The sequence below is a fragment of the Cinclus cinclus genome, chromosome 2 (genome assembly GCF_963662255.1).
Source record: "Cinclus cinclus chromosome 2, bCinCin1.1, whole genome shotgun sequence".
Lineage (NCBI taxonomy): Eukaryota > Metazoa > Chordata > Aves > Passeriformes > Cinclidae > Cinclus > Cinclus cinclus.
The window spans coordinates 79,285,562-79,302,534 of NC_085047.1; the positions used below are offsets into that span (position 1 = coordinate 79,285,562).

Genomic DNA, 16,973 nt, shown 5'->3' on the forward strand with positions numbered 1-16,973 from the left:
CCACCTTTTGAATAATGAGGCCTTGAATTATGGACACACGATGGTAGCAAGCTCTTTATAGCCCTCTCCCTACCACTTATGATCTGTTTGATTTTTCTCATGTGTGAAGTTAGCTTTGTTAAGATGATTTTCTCAGTAGGGCCTCTGTATAGACAGGGACTATGATTTCCCTGCTCTGAAACTGTGTCCCTTGCTTTTTGAACTTGTTATACAGTAGTTACTTTATTTTATTTTATTCAAAATTCATTTTTCATTTGCTGGTGATTTTTTTTTTTAATGTTACTGAGCATTTTCCCCAAAGTTTGCGACTTGCTTTTGGTTTTGTTTTTTTAAGTGTTTTTCCACTTTTAAACACTTCTACTTAATTTTTTCTTTTTGCCTGCTATTTGCACAACATTATATTTCCTGCTGATATACTTGCATATAACCTTTCAAGCTGTTAAGAAATATTAGGAAGGTCTTTTTGCTTTATTTCATTGACCATTTCCTGAATTTTCAGTTTCCAGCTACATTGATTCTCTGGATTTTAGGTACAGCCTTCTGAAGGCCTAGATCTCAAAGAATGCCTTGTGCAGTTATATTTTCTCTTATTTTCTGGGTTAAACCTTCTATGGAGCAAAATCTTTAATGTACTCTGTTCAGTCTCTGTGGTGCTTCCAAATATTTGCTGTTATATTGTTGAATCTTGTTTCTTAGTGAGAATGAGTTTCACACTTCTTGAAATAAATTGAGATCAGCTGATTGCTCCCCCATATCCTGTCATTGGAGGTAAACTGCAACTGCTTCTACACTGTATTGTCCTTGTGTAATATGAGGTGAGTGATTTGGACTGATTTATTCCCTTAAAAGCAGGGATGCCCCTGGCAAAGTTTAGTTGAATAAGGGAGCAAAAATTAGTTCAGAATCACTGCATTCCTTGCATTGAGCTCTTCTCGTTTCCAAAGAGGAGGAGGAATTTATCTTAGGGAGATTTTCCTGATTCTTTCATCCCTGAAATGGAGCATGTCTGTGTTCTCGTGTGAGGACCACTTTGAAAGACTGGGATAGTGAAGTACATGTGAGTGTACAAGGGTCTCCATCTCTTACATAGGTTATTTTCTGCAATGTTAGAGCCCAGACATATTTGCTGGGCTCAGGAAGTGGGCCCTCATTTAAAAGTGCTGGGAGAAAGTAGGAAAGTGTTGTGACTTCTAGGACTTGAAATATGAAAGCATGAGGATCCACAGATAAGCCTCCCACATTTTTCCATCTCACTAATGTTTTACAGCTACACTGGAGAATATGAAGTGATGGCTGCTAGAATGAAAAGTTCTGTCTTGTCTTTTAAGTTTTTAGAAAAAGTTGATAGAAAATGAGGTTAAGAAATATTAATGGAGTTTCTGAAAGGTTTCAAAATGTTTGTAGAGATTGCACTATAGTATAATTCTGTGAAAGATAAGCCTTTTGTGACAAAACCTAAAAAAAAGAAGAAATCTCTACATTTCCCGTGGTATTTAAACAGCAAAGGCAACTGTAGTGTCAGCCCTTTCTGTTACTGCCTGAGAAGCAGAGTCATGATTGTTGGGTATTTTCTGTGCATTTTCTTCCAATCTGACATGTAATTGATATCTAAATCATATCTCCATAATATCGGTGTTGTAGTAAATATGCAGCTTAATGTGTGGTGATTGAATGTTTTATTTTGGACAGTATAAAACTTACTCTGTTCTTTTTGACAGCTGTTTAAAAGCCGTGTATTTTTGATTTGTCCAAAGTCTGAATATTTATAGGTTATTAAAATAAAGAGGCTGTTTAGCAGGTGCTGACTGCAATTTTGTAGCTGCAGTGTCATAATCACTTCATGAGGTTTCTCTGTTAAGGAAATTGTCTTTGTTTAATGCTAAAGGATGTAGGTAATCTGTCTCTAATGCCAAATTATTTCAGGGTGTGCACTTCACTTTTTCCCCTACATTTACGTAGATCGGAAAACTGAATGTTCCAAACAACTTGTGGAACAGTTTCCATATCTACTTTTATGTACTAAAAACATAATTAAAATTGTTCAGCCTAAGACATAAAAAAGAACTCAAATTTAATTTATATGGCTTTTAAAAAGAAAATAGTGTTTCTTATTTAACTGGTTTAGTTAGCATGGTGGATTTGAATTTACCCCAGTAAAAGTCAGTGGCAAGCCACTGCTGCCTATTTAAATGTAAGTAGCTGGAACCATGAGGAAATACTGAATTTGAAGAGGTATCTATTCACACATATTACTTTTATGCCTTTTAAGTGAATTCATGGTAGTCAGTTTGCTAACATAAACAATGCAATCCCATTAACTTCTAAGGTAAATAGCATTAGATGCAAACATCTTTTTTACATTGCTACATGACTTGATTTGTTCTGCATATGGAAACACTTTAAAACTTTTTTGCATTTCCTCTTTTGTGTAAGTGGCTTATGACTCTTGTGATATCTCATCTTTCACCTGCTGTGTCATCTTTGCATCCTTATCCCCTGTGCACTGGCCTGTGTTCTTCCCTTTTCTATTTATCACTGACACATCTGGAGTGGTGACATTCTTATTCACTATTCTGCGTTTATTTTAAAGCTGGAGGATGGGGTTTCTAAAGAAGGAATATGCTTACTTACCGCTACTACTAGTTCCTTACCCGTCTTTCTTTTCCTTGCAAGATGGCTGGTGTGTTTTGATAAAAATGAATATTTTTGTCTTGGTACTGGTCAAATGTGCCCAGGAGAGATGATTCAAGTGTGTGGTTGGGGAGCAAGAAATGATGGAATGGATTTGGTAAAGATTTAATTATCCTATTACTTCTCACCAGCTTCTGAAAAGTTATCAGATGAAAATGCTTTTGTTTTAAAGTCATTAAGCCTGGAAAGTAACCAAACAATGGGAGTAGATTTATAGGTATTTTTATTGCATCTAGACTGTTCTTCCTCAATGCTTATTTTATTTCTAGAGTGAAAGTCCACTTATATTTCCTGGCTCAAAGAAAATGTTTCCTGTAAGCAAGCACCCTTTCTTATATTTGAGAAACATTAGAGCTAGTCTACCTCTTAGTTTTATTGTTTACCTTAATCCAAATGCTTGGTAGAGCATACAGAAGTGATCTTTTTGGCAATTTGATCAAAGGACATTGAAGGTGAGATGATACTCTTATTGTTCTGAACCATCTGGGGCAGTTTGGGGAAGATATGCAACAGCAAATATTTTGCATGTGAAGCTTTTAGTTGAAGTGGTGAATAACCTTGGACTGGGTATATCCAAAGGACTGGTGTTGACCTATATCCTGTTGTGACAGCTGAGAGCAGCAGGTTGGAACTGCTGGATGAAATCCATACCCAGTTGCCCACTGTACTTTCTTCTTGTCGCTACATAATGTCAAATCAAAGACTTTTTTTCTTTTATTTTTTTTTAACTGTTGCTTATTCTAGCTGTTTACTAATTCAAAGAGAATATAGACTTGCTGCCATGGTAGTACAATGGGAAGAGTAATTTGAATTACTGTCTGTCTGTAATTTGAATTACAGACTGTCCAGTCTGAGTATCAACTCTACATAACTAGGCAACTTCCAAATAATAAAGTGGTGCTTTTTTTTCTCATTAGCTGTTTTGGTGCCTGCTGATTTTGTTGGAGCTCTGTATCAAGTTGTAAATGGTGTGTGAAACAAAACATTTCTCAGTTGATGGATGTGATCCTCAGGATTGCAAATGCTCTTCAAATTGCTGTGGTATGTTTTGTTTAGATCAGACATGGAAGTCTACCTAATGCATAATGTTCAGTTTAGAAAGGAGATATAACAGTAGGAAATGGTTTTTGGTATCTGGGTAGTAGTACTGGGAGTTCCTCACTGGCTGGTATTAATTCCCACCCCTCTCCTAATTGTGAAAACAAGAATTAGAGACTTGAGACTTACACAGGGCTTGTCAGCAGCACATTGCCAATCAATGCAGTAATTCATTAATTCTTGACTCTAAGCTTGAGATCCAGCTTCTGGTGATACAGTCTATTAAAAAAATCCAGTAAAATCTGCCTTAGCTTGCGTATCCTTATTGCATAGCTTTCACTGAATCAAATGAATATTCACTAAATGAATATATGCATTAGGTGAATACTTAAAAAGAAAGAAATGTATTCCAAAATACAGTTTTTCTAAAAGGGTGGTATGAGTTTTAGTCTGTCGTGTTTTGTAGTGGCACTTTGGTATGATAATGTCATTCTACTCTTTGAGAATTTATACTGTCAAGTGGGATAGAGCTTGGGATCTGTGCTTGCCTCTGAAGTGAAAGAATGGAAACTAGGCAGCTCAGCACAATTTTGGAATCAGACTTAATGATTTTAGTATACAGACGTGAATCAAGACTCAATATCTACTGAACCAGCTGTCTACCTTTATCACAATCTATTAATCAATATGTTTTTAGCTCCCAGCATAATGCTCCTAGTCACCAAGATCCTGTCATTGGTCCCTATGCTAAACCCCTTTCTAAGAGAGAAAACAAGAATATCCTCAACAGATTATCCTATCAAACGAGGAAAGCTGAGTGCAATGCAGCTTTTGAAGTGCACATGATAGCAGTACTCTTTGAACCACCTGCACAGTTTTCCAGCCATCTAGGAGCAGTTATCTGCAGCCAGGTTGGAGTGTGTTTAGCTGGGCAGAGCAGGACATTTTTCTTTCTAAAGTGAAAAGGAAAGGAAGTAATGTTTTCTTCTTTTCCACACTGATCCAATAACAATAGACACCCATATTCCCCAAACCAGCTGTGCTTTTTGTGTCTAAAGCTGTTGCCAGCAGATGTCACTTATTTTTAATCGCTGTTTTATTTTCTTGATGTATTTTTAACTTCAATCCCTCCACCCCTTTTTGTAGCCTTAGTGGGCTCAGGCAGGTTACAAATACAAGATGTCATTTTAATAATGATGACTCCACAAGGAAAACTGAAGGAGTAAAACAAAGCATTTGCTGCAGTGAAGTGTTTTTGTTCCATACAGCCTCTCTACTAGGTTTTGCAGAGAGGATCACTTCCCTGGTGAATACTTGAAGAAAGCCCTTGCTGATTAGAGGTGATGAAGGCCATCACTTCTCCCTCTCCTTTTGTTTTGATTCTGTTGTTGTTAAGCTGAGGAGCTGATGCCTGTTGTGTGCTCTTTTCCTTGGTCTCTATGCTGGCATGCTCCCATTTCTAAAGTGAGATCTGCCAAAGCAGCTAATGTTAATTTGCATCTGTAAGTGCTACTTTAAAGAAAAGAGAGATAATTTCAATGTGCGCACATGTGTTTGATTTATTCTAGTGGTTATGTGCTATTTGCTGCTCTTGTGATTGAGGACTGCCCATTCTGTGAATGTGCTTAATACTTTGAAAACTTGAAAGTTATGATGGCACCCCACACAATGTCAAAATGTGCATTTGAAGTAAAAGCCCAGCGATTCAGTTCATCTGGTCTTGTTCATAGCAGGTAAAAGGCTGCCTTGATGACACTTAGAGCAAATGAATTTCTCTCCTGCAGTCATGCACTGAATAAATTGCTTGATCTAGTTTGGTACAAAAGGACATGATCTATAAATAGTTAACAGAGCTTTCTTCAGGACAAGTGATCTATAGACTGGAACTCTCTCTTGGGGTCTTTTAAAAAAGTAAGTGCTGATATGAACAAAAGGAAAGTTTGTTTTAAAAAAAGGGTTTTTTAATGAGATTGAAACTCACATACTTTAACTTCCTTTTGAAAGTATCTGGCCAACCACTTCAAAAGTCCAAAAGGCTACCATTACAGTCACTTGAAGAAAAAAGGTCAATCTGCTAATCTGATGTGAATATATTGTCAATAACTGAAAATATGAGAGAAAACAGCTGACTAATTTCAATCAAATAAATTGCTGTTATATAAGCATCAGCGAATTCAATTTTTGCAGTTTTAGACTTAAAGGAACTTCTTTCTATGACATTTTTATACATTTGTCGATATACCACACTGTTGGCCACAGGGTTGCTCTCTGTCCTATATGCTCTTTCATGCCCTTCTTTTGGCAACTAATATTGCAGATTCTTAGACCGTTGGAATTTGTGATAAACAAAACTTCTAAGATATTAAAGCATACTAAAGGAAGCCTCCATTTACCAAATTTCATCATGTGGCATTTTAAGAAGGAAGAAAAATTCTATAAGATCATAGACTCATTAAGGTTGACAAATATGTCCAGGATCAATGAGTCCAGCTTTTAATCGAACACACCTTGTCAGCTAAACCATAGCACAAAGCTAACTTTTCCAGGAGTGTGCTGTGGGAGACAGTGTCAGAGGCTTTGCTGAATTCCAGGTAGGCAGTATCCACAGCCTTTCCCTCTTCTACTAGGCAGGTCACCATGGTCCTCTCACCATGAGAGGAGACCAGGTTGGTCAGGCAGGACCTGCCTTTCCTTAACCCATTCTGGCTGGGCCTGACCTCCAGTCGTCCTGTCCATGCTGTGTGATTGCACTCAAAACATCTGCTCCATTACCTTCCCCAGCACCAAGGTCAGGTTGACAGGTCTGTAGTTGCCCAAATCCACCTTCTGACCTTCCTGTAAATGAGTGTCACTTTGGCCAACCTCCAGTTATCTGGGGCCACCTCGGTTAACCAGGACTGATGACAAATGGGTGAGAGTGGCTTGGTGAGCTCTTCCAGCAGCTCCCTCAGCACCCTTGGACGGGTCCCACCAGCCCCACGGAGTTGTGAGTGTCCCAGTGGCACAGCAGGTCACTGACTGCTTCCTCCTGGATTGCAGGGGCTCTGTTCCTGCTCCCTGTCCCTGACTACCAGCTCAAGGGCTGGCTGTCCTGAAGAAAACCAGTCCTTCTGTTACAGACTGAGGCAAAGAAGCTATTAAGTACATCAGCCTTTTCCTCTTCCTTGGTTACAATGTTCCCCTCAGCATCCAATAAAGGATGGAGATTTTCCTTGGCCTTCCTTTTTGTTGTTAATGTATTTATAAAAACACTTTTTATTATATTTCACAGCAGTGGCTAGATTGAGTTCTAGCTGAGCTTTCGCCTTTCTAATTTTCTCTCTACATGATTCTTGTACTCTTCCTGAGTTTGCTGCCCCTTCTTCCAAAGGTCATAAATTCTCATTTTTTCCCCTGAGTTCCAGCAAAAGCTCCCTGTTCAGCTGGGCTGATCTTCTTCCCTGCCAGCTTGTCTTTTGGTACATAGCAATGGCCTGCTCCTGCCATTTAAGATTTCCATCCTAAAAGTATGTCCAGGCTTTCTGGACCTTTTGTTAATAAGGATGTTCTCCCAAGGGACTCTGAATCATAAAGTTCTCTTTCACTGAGTTGAGATCAGTCATCTTGAAAGTGCTCTCAGTATGAATTTCCCTGCCTGTATAACCTGTGCATGTAAAGTTGGGGTTTTGGTGGCAGTGTGCATGCAGGGCAGGATGGTGATGGTGACAAAGGGGCAGGCATGTGTTGTTGTGTGGGTGTCAATCCTGTCAGTGTCTCCAAGACACATCTAGCTCCAGGACTGGCACCAGCAAGCACAGTGTGTGCGTATATGCCTGGGCAGAGATATGACTGTGAGTGCTTGGGGCCAGAAGGATCCTTAACTAAGAGAGAAGAGAAGAAGATCTATTTAGAAATTTGCCATGGTTTTTGTGGGTGTTGGGAGAGCAAATAATTCTGCACCTATAGAGAAACTGGAAGCTAAGTGTCCAGACTAGGAAATCATTTGAGCAGATGAAGGTCACTGGCTTGATCAATTAAAAAAAAAAAAAAAAAAAAAGCACAGTACAGTCAGTCTGGGTGAGGAAGTAGACTAAGATGTCTCTAAACAACTGAAGGAGATCTCTGCCACAGGATGTGCTGGTCATGGGGGCCCTGACATCTTCTGGAAGGGCAACATATGGGATGAATGGTGGAAGGTTTCTGAACAGTGCTTGGGATAACTGTTTGATACTGGTACTGGATGGGTAAACTGGCATTGACACACCCAGATCTGTGACTCACTTCCAAGGAAAAACTGGTTGAAGAGGTGATACCAAAGATGGTCTTGGCTGTGACAGCCATGAAAAAAATGGCTGTTGTTTAGGATCCTGAAGGAGATTAAGAAAAATATTAGCAGGGTACAGATCCCAGACACCAGGCTAGTGGATGTCAGTATATTCTTTATTTATGTAAGGTGCTGCACTTGCATTGGGACAACTTCAGGTATCAGTACAGGCTGGGGATGAATGGATTGAAAGCAGCCATGCTGAGAAGGATTTGGGGGTGCTGCTGGAAGAGAGGCTTCACAGGAGCCAGTAGTTTTATGGGCTACACCAAAACCAGCATGGCTAGCAGGTCAAGGAAGGTGATGCTGTTTCTCTATTCTGCTCTGGTGAGATCCCTCCTGAAGTGGCATCAATCTGACAGACTTCTGTGATAAAGTGACAGAATTTGTGGTCTAGGGGAGAGCAGTTAATGTCATTTACCTTGATTTTAACAAGTCTTTTGGTATGATCTCACCCAACAAGATCAAAAGCCAATTGAGTGGTCAGACTCAGTGGGCCATGGTTCATAGGTTGTACTCTGCTTGGACATCACCAAGGGACTGCAAGGGTCTTCTGTATTGTGACCAGTCATGTTCAACAACCATATCAATACCTGGAGGCAGCAGTGGGAGTGCATGGTCCTAAGATCTGCAGAAGACGGAGTTGGAGAAAGTGCTCAATGCAGTCAAGGGCAATGCTGCCACCCAGTGGGACCTAGGCAGGCAAGAGGAATGGGCTAATGGGAACTTTGTAAAACTGACCAAAGTCAATGTCTATCTTGCAGACACAGTATTTTATGTGGTCTGAGTTTTGAGTAGAAGATCTAATGACCTCCCTCTGTCTGCAGACTACAACTCTGTTAAGACAGCACAGGGCACTGATGACAATTTTTGGTGCCAGGACATCCTGGTGGCTCAGTCACATCCTGCTGATGTGCCTGCTCAATCTCCAAGTCTTTCTCCACAGTGCTGCTCCCTAGCCAGTCAGGTCACAGTGTATCTTTGGAATGGATTCATCCTTTTCACGTGTTGGACTTAAAAATTAGGTTTGAATTTCACAAAGTTTTCATTAGCTCCTTCCTCTTGCCTGTCTAGCCCCCCCTGGATGGCAGTCCTGCTCTCAAGTGTTTAACCCAGTTTTGTGCCACCTGCAAACTTGATGAGAGTATACTGTCACCTCTTCTGTGGTCCTGGAAAATGTCAAACACTTTGAGAGTAATCAGACCCTAGGTCACTAGCAAATACAGTCCCAAGAACAGCAGATAAAGCGTATACAAGAAGGAGCTTAACTAATGAGAACTGCCCACATGGGAAATCTTACTGGATTTCTTTGCATTTATGCATAATTCATTTGCATTTATGAATGACAACATGTGAAGTACTATTTGGTTGCTGCTATTTTCTAATGTGGCAAATATGACTCTGATTTTGTTCAAGGCTCTTAAAGACAATGTGGGGAAGTCAGAGCAAGATGTAAAGACCCAGTAGTTCCCAAGACAACCTTGCAAATTACTACATGTTCTTACATTCTCTAGGTAGCCAGTAATTTTAATGATAAGGGAGTGTGTTGTGGTTATTTGCTACAGGAATATATAGATGCAAGATAGTGTTTAAACTCTTCTGCTGACTGTGAATTTTTTATTTTTTTACAATAAAAACTAGCAAAATATTTTACAAAATGCCTGGGGATTCATGCATCATGCTTCTAAAGGAAGTATTGGACTCATCAGCCCCATAAAGACTTTCCTCACATTGTTGAGGTTGCACTGGACTGCAGAAGATAGAGGTGATAGATTTGAAAGAGGATAGCTTTTACCTGCAAGTAAAACCCATATGCTTCTCCACTGGCTGGAACAGTAGGTTAGATGAGAATTTCATGCATTTTGTGAAAACTGTTTGGGAACCAAAAGCAGCTTTATCCAGCTCAGTTCGGCTTAGTGTGAGGTTGCTGCAGACTGTTAATGAATATTGCTGCCTGTGGCTGGACCTTCTATTGCTACAGGTTCTCTGGTTACCCCCTCTTCTGTACAAGAAGCAATACCTGTCCTTTACCTGATTTGTAAAAATATGAAAAATCTCCTTGCTGTTTTGGCATGGATGGTGTGGTTAGCAGCAATGGAGGTAAGGAGTCTTCTGCTTGAGACAGTTACTTTTCCCACAGAATAGGAGAGCTTTATGTAGGTTTGAACAAAGCCCTCAGACATATAAGCTACCTCACATTGCAAGTGTTATGCTTGCTGTTATTGTTTCTTCCATGCAGGAATGATTTTAAGGTTCACTTTTAGAGCCCTTGCTGCCCACTGGATGTGCCATAGGTTGATGCCAGTTGAAGGGAGTGGAGGCTGTGACAGTGAATATTCATATATCCTGTGAAGTGTATGTCTGTTTTCCTGAAAAGTACATCTTCATGGGCAGATCTTGATCAGAGAAAGACTTCAGCAAGGCAGGTCTGCAGAGGGTGATTTTTCATTTCGTAGATCTGATTGATTAGAGAATGCCATCACTTCTGTTATAGCAAGAGGTAGAATTAAGGGCTGTGAGTACGATGGCTGAGGGTGGCACAACCAAGTAGTTACAGCCAGGACTCTTGAGTTAAACACCATGCTGAGAGGCAGAATTGAAACCATGGGATTAAATCAGCAGACTTAAGTTAGTCAGACTCAAGGCTGGCATGAGGAACTTCAGGCATAATGTTTTGAAGCATCAGGCAGGAGACAAATGCTTCAGCTGCCCTCTAGTCTCCTGGAAAACCACCTTCATTTCCAGGAGAAAAGAAGTGACATGTGCCAGATGTACACGAGACTCTGCATTAGTAAATTAACAGGGCTATAACACTCAGGCTTGTGCTGCCTTCTTTAATTGCCTGACATGCACACAGAATGCCAAATTATGTTCTCTAAAGGAAACTGAATGCAGATTATGCTTTGCAGCTCTTTGCACTATTGGTTAGCTGGTACCTATCATGCTGAACATCAGGAACTCACTCCACAAGAGGTGAAGGGGCTGCTATTTGTGTAGTTCAGGTGCATGCCAGCAAAAGTCTGCAAAGTTGTGACAGTGGGGTAAGCTTTTGACCTTTTTCTAGCATTGTGTCTTGGACTTGTCACTCTTCTTTCTGAGACCTCATTTACGGTAGCTTTTGAATTTGAAATAATTGTAAAGGACTGTGGGTGCTTTTATCTTTTATGTCCTCACATAGGGACAAACAAACCTTTTAAGAAAGGAATAATTGACTACCACTATGTCACATGGATGTAGTGCAGCAAGGCAAACATAGTTACTATAGATGCACATAGACATATGTGTGTACTTGGAACTGAGTGGCTGAGGATAAAGCTAGACTGTATAGGTGTGGTGTAAAGCACAGTGTGGTATACTGCAGGAGTGAATTGACTGGGATCTTCTCCCTGCAGTACAAATGTTAGCATCCATTGAATGGGGATTTGTTCTTGGCTGTCTTAGGAGCGCAGAAACAAGTAGTAAGTAAAGCACAGAAAAGTAAGATGGGAAGTGGTCAATGTAATGTCATTAGTTAATCCCCATGACCCCCTACACCCCAACCCCCAAGCCAAAAGCAAAAAGGTCCTGGGTTTACTGCAATACTTTTTGGGTTCAGTTATGGTATCCATTGCTAGAGGAGGAATGAAGGCAAATGCAAACTTCTGACAAGTTCTTCTACTGTCTTCTTTCTTCCCTTATTTCTACATGCTAGCCTTGCTAGGCTGTTGAGCTACAGAAAGGTTTGCTCTGTTAGGTAAAGTATTGGTTTGATTTCAATCCCCATCTGGTTTTTGGCACACTGTGTCCCATCTTCCTCTCCACCCCTGCCTTTTGTAGTTAAAGTTACATGATGACTACATGGTAAATATCTCATCCTCAGTCCTTGTTCATTTTCTCTGATATCTTGACGTCCTGTCTTTGTCATCCTACCTATTGGAGCATAGCCAAATTTCCTTGGGGTTCTCTTGGCTTCACATCATCAGTGGGTTACACATGGTGCTAATAAAGCAAAGGTTGATCCCTGTATAGATCATTAACTTCAAGAGTTGAACTCAATGATCCTGGTGGATCACTTCCAGCAGGGATTATTCTGTGATTTCTGTGATCTTCCCTAGTTGCACATACCATGGTGAGCTGCAGGTGAAGGCAGCTAAGATCCTGTAGCTCCATTCTGAGAAGACTGCTGCAGTTTATGGGATAAGCATTAATTCATATAACCCTTCCCCTAACCCTCTAATCTTTCTTGAATAGAGAAACCATAATAGTGGCAATATATTATCTGCTGGTTTCTCTATTGCACAGAGTGTCACGGTTTTACACTTAGCATCTGCTTGCTCTCTCCTTTCAGGGTGGTTTCCACCAGAAATGTTTTGATTCTAATGTAACCAGGAATCAAGAATGGTAAGACTTGTATATACCCTTGTGAGGGATTTTGGAGTCCTTTACCACTGTGGCACACTTAGTTTGCTCCTCTTTTGCTCATCTGTACAGTGACAAAAGACCTAATGATTAAATTTTGTTGTGGAGGTATTGACTTGCATCCTGCCCCAGAACACCCTTTGCTAGAACTGTAGATAGCAGCTATAGATTTTCTCCAAGGCTGCATGTAAATCCTACACTGCCACAAGCAGAGTGGTGCATACTTGAAGGTTTTGTTGGTGACTAGTAGCCTGGTCTGCCTTGATGCTTTCTCACCTCTATCCCTGGAGACACATGGTAACTTATGTTTTCAGACCCAGACTCCTGTGCAGACAGTCTTTCTCCGGTTTTAGCAATAGCGACAGAGGTTTGTAAATAATTGCCTTACCAAAGTTCAGTTGGTAATCAAAGAGGGTTGAGACAGCACTGGATTTGCTTTTCTCCATTTGGAAAGTCTTTTTCAGATGTTTCTCCTGTTCTCAATAAAGACAGTATTTGCTGATACACATTTGCTGAGAGTGGGCTGGGTTCACCAGAGTGTTCCAGCTGCTCTGCAGTGCTCTGGAAATGCAAACCAGCTGCAGGTCTGGTTTAACTCAAGCCATGGTTGTGGCTGGTTTGCATCACTGGAGCGATGTAAAGTACCTGAAGCATGCCAGCTAATCTGGCCTATTGGTGAACCATTATAAATGACTTGTTTTTCTTCTTGTTCTTTGCATGTAACTTTATTTATAGTCAAAGCCCATGGAAATTGCGTAGATTGTAGCACTAAGGCCAACTTTGTGTTCAAAACTAAAGTCTATAAAATTAGAGTGTTTTTTAAGCCAGAACTTTTTCTTCTTAACTGAAATAAGTTTATCAAATTATACACTACTCCTCTGCACTTCTCTGTTAAGGATTTCTTTTAAGATGCTTCTTCTTATTATTAGATCAAATAATAATAAGTCTGAGACCTAAAAGAGTAGGCTTTATTAGTTTTATTTTGCAAAAAATGTGCTCAGCATTTATTCTAAATGCTTTGAATTTTTTCTATTTTATTGAGAATGTATGCAATAGTTGTGCCGTTATCACTATTGTCTGAAATTTACTGATTAGAAAATACTTTGGAGATTTTGAGGGAGGAAGGAAATTGGCCAACCATGATTTTTCTTCTGTTTATAGTAAATTATAGAACTGAAATAATAGTTACTTACCTTCAGTAGCATGATGAGTGTTGAAAACATGCCATAAATATTGATTACCAATTACATTAGTCCATATGGACTAATTTTTTTCATAACGATCTCTTTCTCTGAGGCTCTTAGTGTTGAATGTGTGATGTGTGTTTTTAAACAGTATAACACAACAGAAGAATGATAGAAGTGTTATTGCAACTATGCTGATCTTGCTTTTTTCAGAACCCAGAATTTTTTCTCTTCACCTAGAAATATTTTTGTATAATGAATATGCTGTGATTTAAAAAGAAAAAAACAAACCACTTTCTGGATAAGCATATTGGCATTCAAGTTGGAAATTGTATTCCTCCGATCAGCTGTATATTGAAAGAAAACATGTCAGAATTTGCAAAGTTTTTCTAGACTTTGAGGCAAAATGCTGAAGAATTAATTACTGCCTCATATTAATTAAGATAACAATGCAAAGCCCTTCATTAGAAGCATAGGAAAAGTTCTTCCTTGGTCCTTGGAGAGAATATTATATGCAAGCCCTGTTGTGTGGGTTGCAAGGTGTCACTGGAATTTATATGCATTACTTGTCTAATTGCAGTAAATGTAGCATGTCCAGATAGGTTTAAAAGTTGGATGGCTGTTTGTTACTCGCTGGAAATCACTTGAAACCTTGCTACTCAGAGGCAGCTGTTCACAGGTCCTTCACCTCTCCCCAGAGATAGCTGGAAGACTCTGTTGTTGGACCCTGTCTTTTATGGCAGAAGCAGTAAACATGACAGGTTGTTTGGGAGCCATCTGTTTTAAAATGGTTGCTGCTTTGTATGCAGTAATGAACTTGAGATCAGTTTTCTGTCTGTCTTCATAGTAACAGCCTTGTTTTGTGTCACAACAGGTGGAAGTTGATGGGATGAAACTAAATGTGACCAGCGAGTGGAACCTGGCTTCACCCTTGTTGTCTGTCACCATTGATGGCACTCAGAGGACTATACAGGTAATCTCACCAGAGCCTCTTTGGGCATACAGATAATACTGAAATGTGGGGCCTAAACTTGCTGCATCATAAAAATCATGTGATGTTGTACAAACAGCAGAATGGTTCTGCTTTGAGACAAATTCACTCCACTAAAGCTCTGGATGCACTTGATGTTACTTATCTAGAGTTTTGAATATCCTGCTTTTAATGAGAAGTTCCTTATTTAGGCAGAAGTTTACCTCAGTTTATAGGCCTGCTCTATTCAGTGGCTTGTGAGGAGGCAGAGTTTTTTAATCATGTAAAAAATAACAAAGAGTTTACTGCAAAACAACAACCAAAACAGTTGATCAACCAAAACAAAAAACTCTCTCCTAACATAATCCACAACAAAGACTCACGTGGGGACCTACAGTAAAATTAGTCTCTTTCTCATGTTTGGATTATGTGAATGTTACACTTTTGGGCAATTTGAAAGTCACTGGGCAGTGCATCTTCCATGTAACATGTTTCTTATATATTTACAAGAAATATGATTAGTTCCATGATTTGAGAAGATAAACATAGCAAACATCCCAAACTTATGTGGCTCTAAGAAAAGGGGACTGAAAAGCTTAAAATGGTTGTATTTTCTTTTCTTCTGAATACTTACGTGTTTAAAACCAAATCCACACCCCAGAGAATGCTTTTCTAGATGTAACCTCAGTCAGGATTTATATATTTGTTGACAAATCATTTATTTATGAATATCTATTAATCTTGGCAATAATTAAAAACAAATCAAAACTTACTGAAAATATTTTTCTACATAAAACAGCATCTATTTCCTATACATTCATCAGTGATACAATGGTCAGATTTATCATAATTTGCAATTAAATATGTGAATCTAGTTTTTCATTTTACCCCTGGTAGATTACCCAACTGGAAATACTATTCTTGCTTTGATTGAATTTAAAAGACTGCAACTTGAAAATAAAAATTGTGTCTTTCAAGTTTATTGTCTGAAAATGAAATTTTCACTGTGTTCCCGAATAAATTCTGGACTTAAGTTCTGTAGATTTCTTGGGAGGTTTATGTATATCTAAAATAAATTTCTATGTTTAGGTGTGTTTTTCTTTTCTACTGTGTTAATACGAGTCCATTTTGGTGCCATTTTATAAAATACATTCTTAATTTTGAACAGGAAAAAATACCAATGTATGAACCCATGAAAACTGCCTAGGTGAAAAGCATTATATTTAGAATGGATAACTGTGTTCACAAAACCTCATTGCAAACTATATTACTATATGACTGGATATATAACTAATAGCAACCAGCACCATTTAGGTAATAATAGTTGAATTGGCACATAAAATTAGTTTGAAAATTAGTGATCATCTGATCTCAAGAAGCTTTTTTCTAGGAGCTGAGCCAGCAATAGTGTTACTTGCACTCCCTGAGTATGACCAAACCCTATGAAACACTACAGATCTAGCCACAGCAAATGCAATGAGCTAGCTGCATGGTATCTAGCCAACAGAATGTGGAATAAGCACATATGTTGTTTCCTTCTCAGATTTTATCTGCCTTTGCTTTTAGCAAAGAAACTTAGTAGCTTGAGAAGTTATTAATCTTTTAGTGTATATATGTAAATTTATGGAAACCTTAAACTCGACCTCTGATAATCACTCATGGGAATCAAAATTGGTTTTTTGGTTATATATTTCTGTAGATTTGCCCCACTGCAAGAACCAAATTAGACATGTGTATTCCTGTAGGTCAATTTGTCTCCAAAAGCAATTGACCCCTGAGTCTTGAAGTATCTTCTTTCTGCAAAACTTAGCCCTAGAGCCATTTAAGCAACAAATATGGATGAATCGAGTAATTCCAGCTGTGCTTTATTAATTTTCAGCCAATCTAATTTTTCTTCATAGTTGGTTTCATTCTTCTACATTTGCTCAACTAAATACAATCTTTGTGAATGTTTTATTTCTTTGAAGGTTTGATTTATGCATCTTTGGCTCAATCCTGCAGTCTGGCCATGATCTAGCAGAGCACTTAAGCATCGAAACAGGGAATAAATAATTTTAAAATCTTTTGGTTTGAAATATTGTTATGCAATTGTAGTCTAGACATTCAAATTTTGGCATATCTATTGCATGTTTAAAAATAAATAATTAAACATGCTTCTATATTTTCGCTCCTCTGCTAAAGGCTCAATGAGAATTAGAGCAAAGCAGAGCACCAACTCTGCTGTGGAGTTACGAAAGGCCTTTGAGTTTAAAACTCATGTTTTCTAGGACAGTTTCTAGACAGTTTCTAGCACTCAGGGACCTGAGTGCCTGAGGAGAAGTACATGCCCTGGTCACAGTCTGTCTAGGGCATACCAGGGCACAAGAAGGATGTGTGGCAGCCCCCCTCC

At 39.1% G+C, this 16,973-nt stretch overlaps 1 protein-coding gene across 1 annotated transcript in view; it reads left to right on the top strand.

Moving 5' to 3' along the window:
* The window catches only part of PCCA (propionyl-CoA carboxylase subunit alpha), a 271,152-nt gene that overhangs the window by 186,212 nt on the left and 67,967 nt on the right, over window positions 1-16,973 (top strand). Inside the window, exon 20 of the mRNA XM_062514894.1 lies at window positions 14,489-14,587. Coding sequence (XP_062370878.1) covers window positions 14,489-14,587 — 99 coding nt within the window. The remainder of the gene's footprint in view (window positions 1-14,488; window positions 14,588-16,973) is intronic.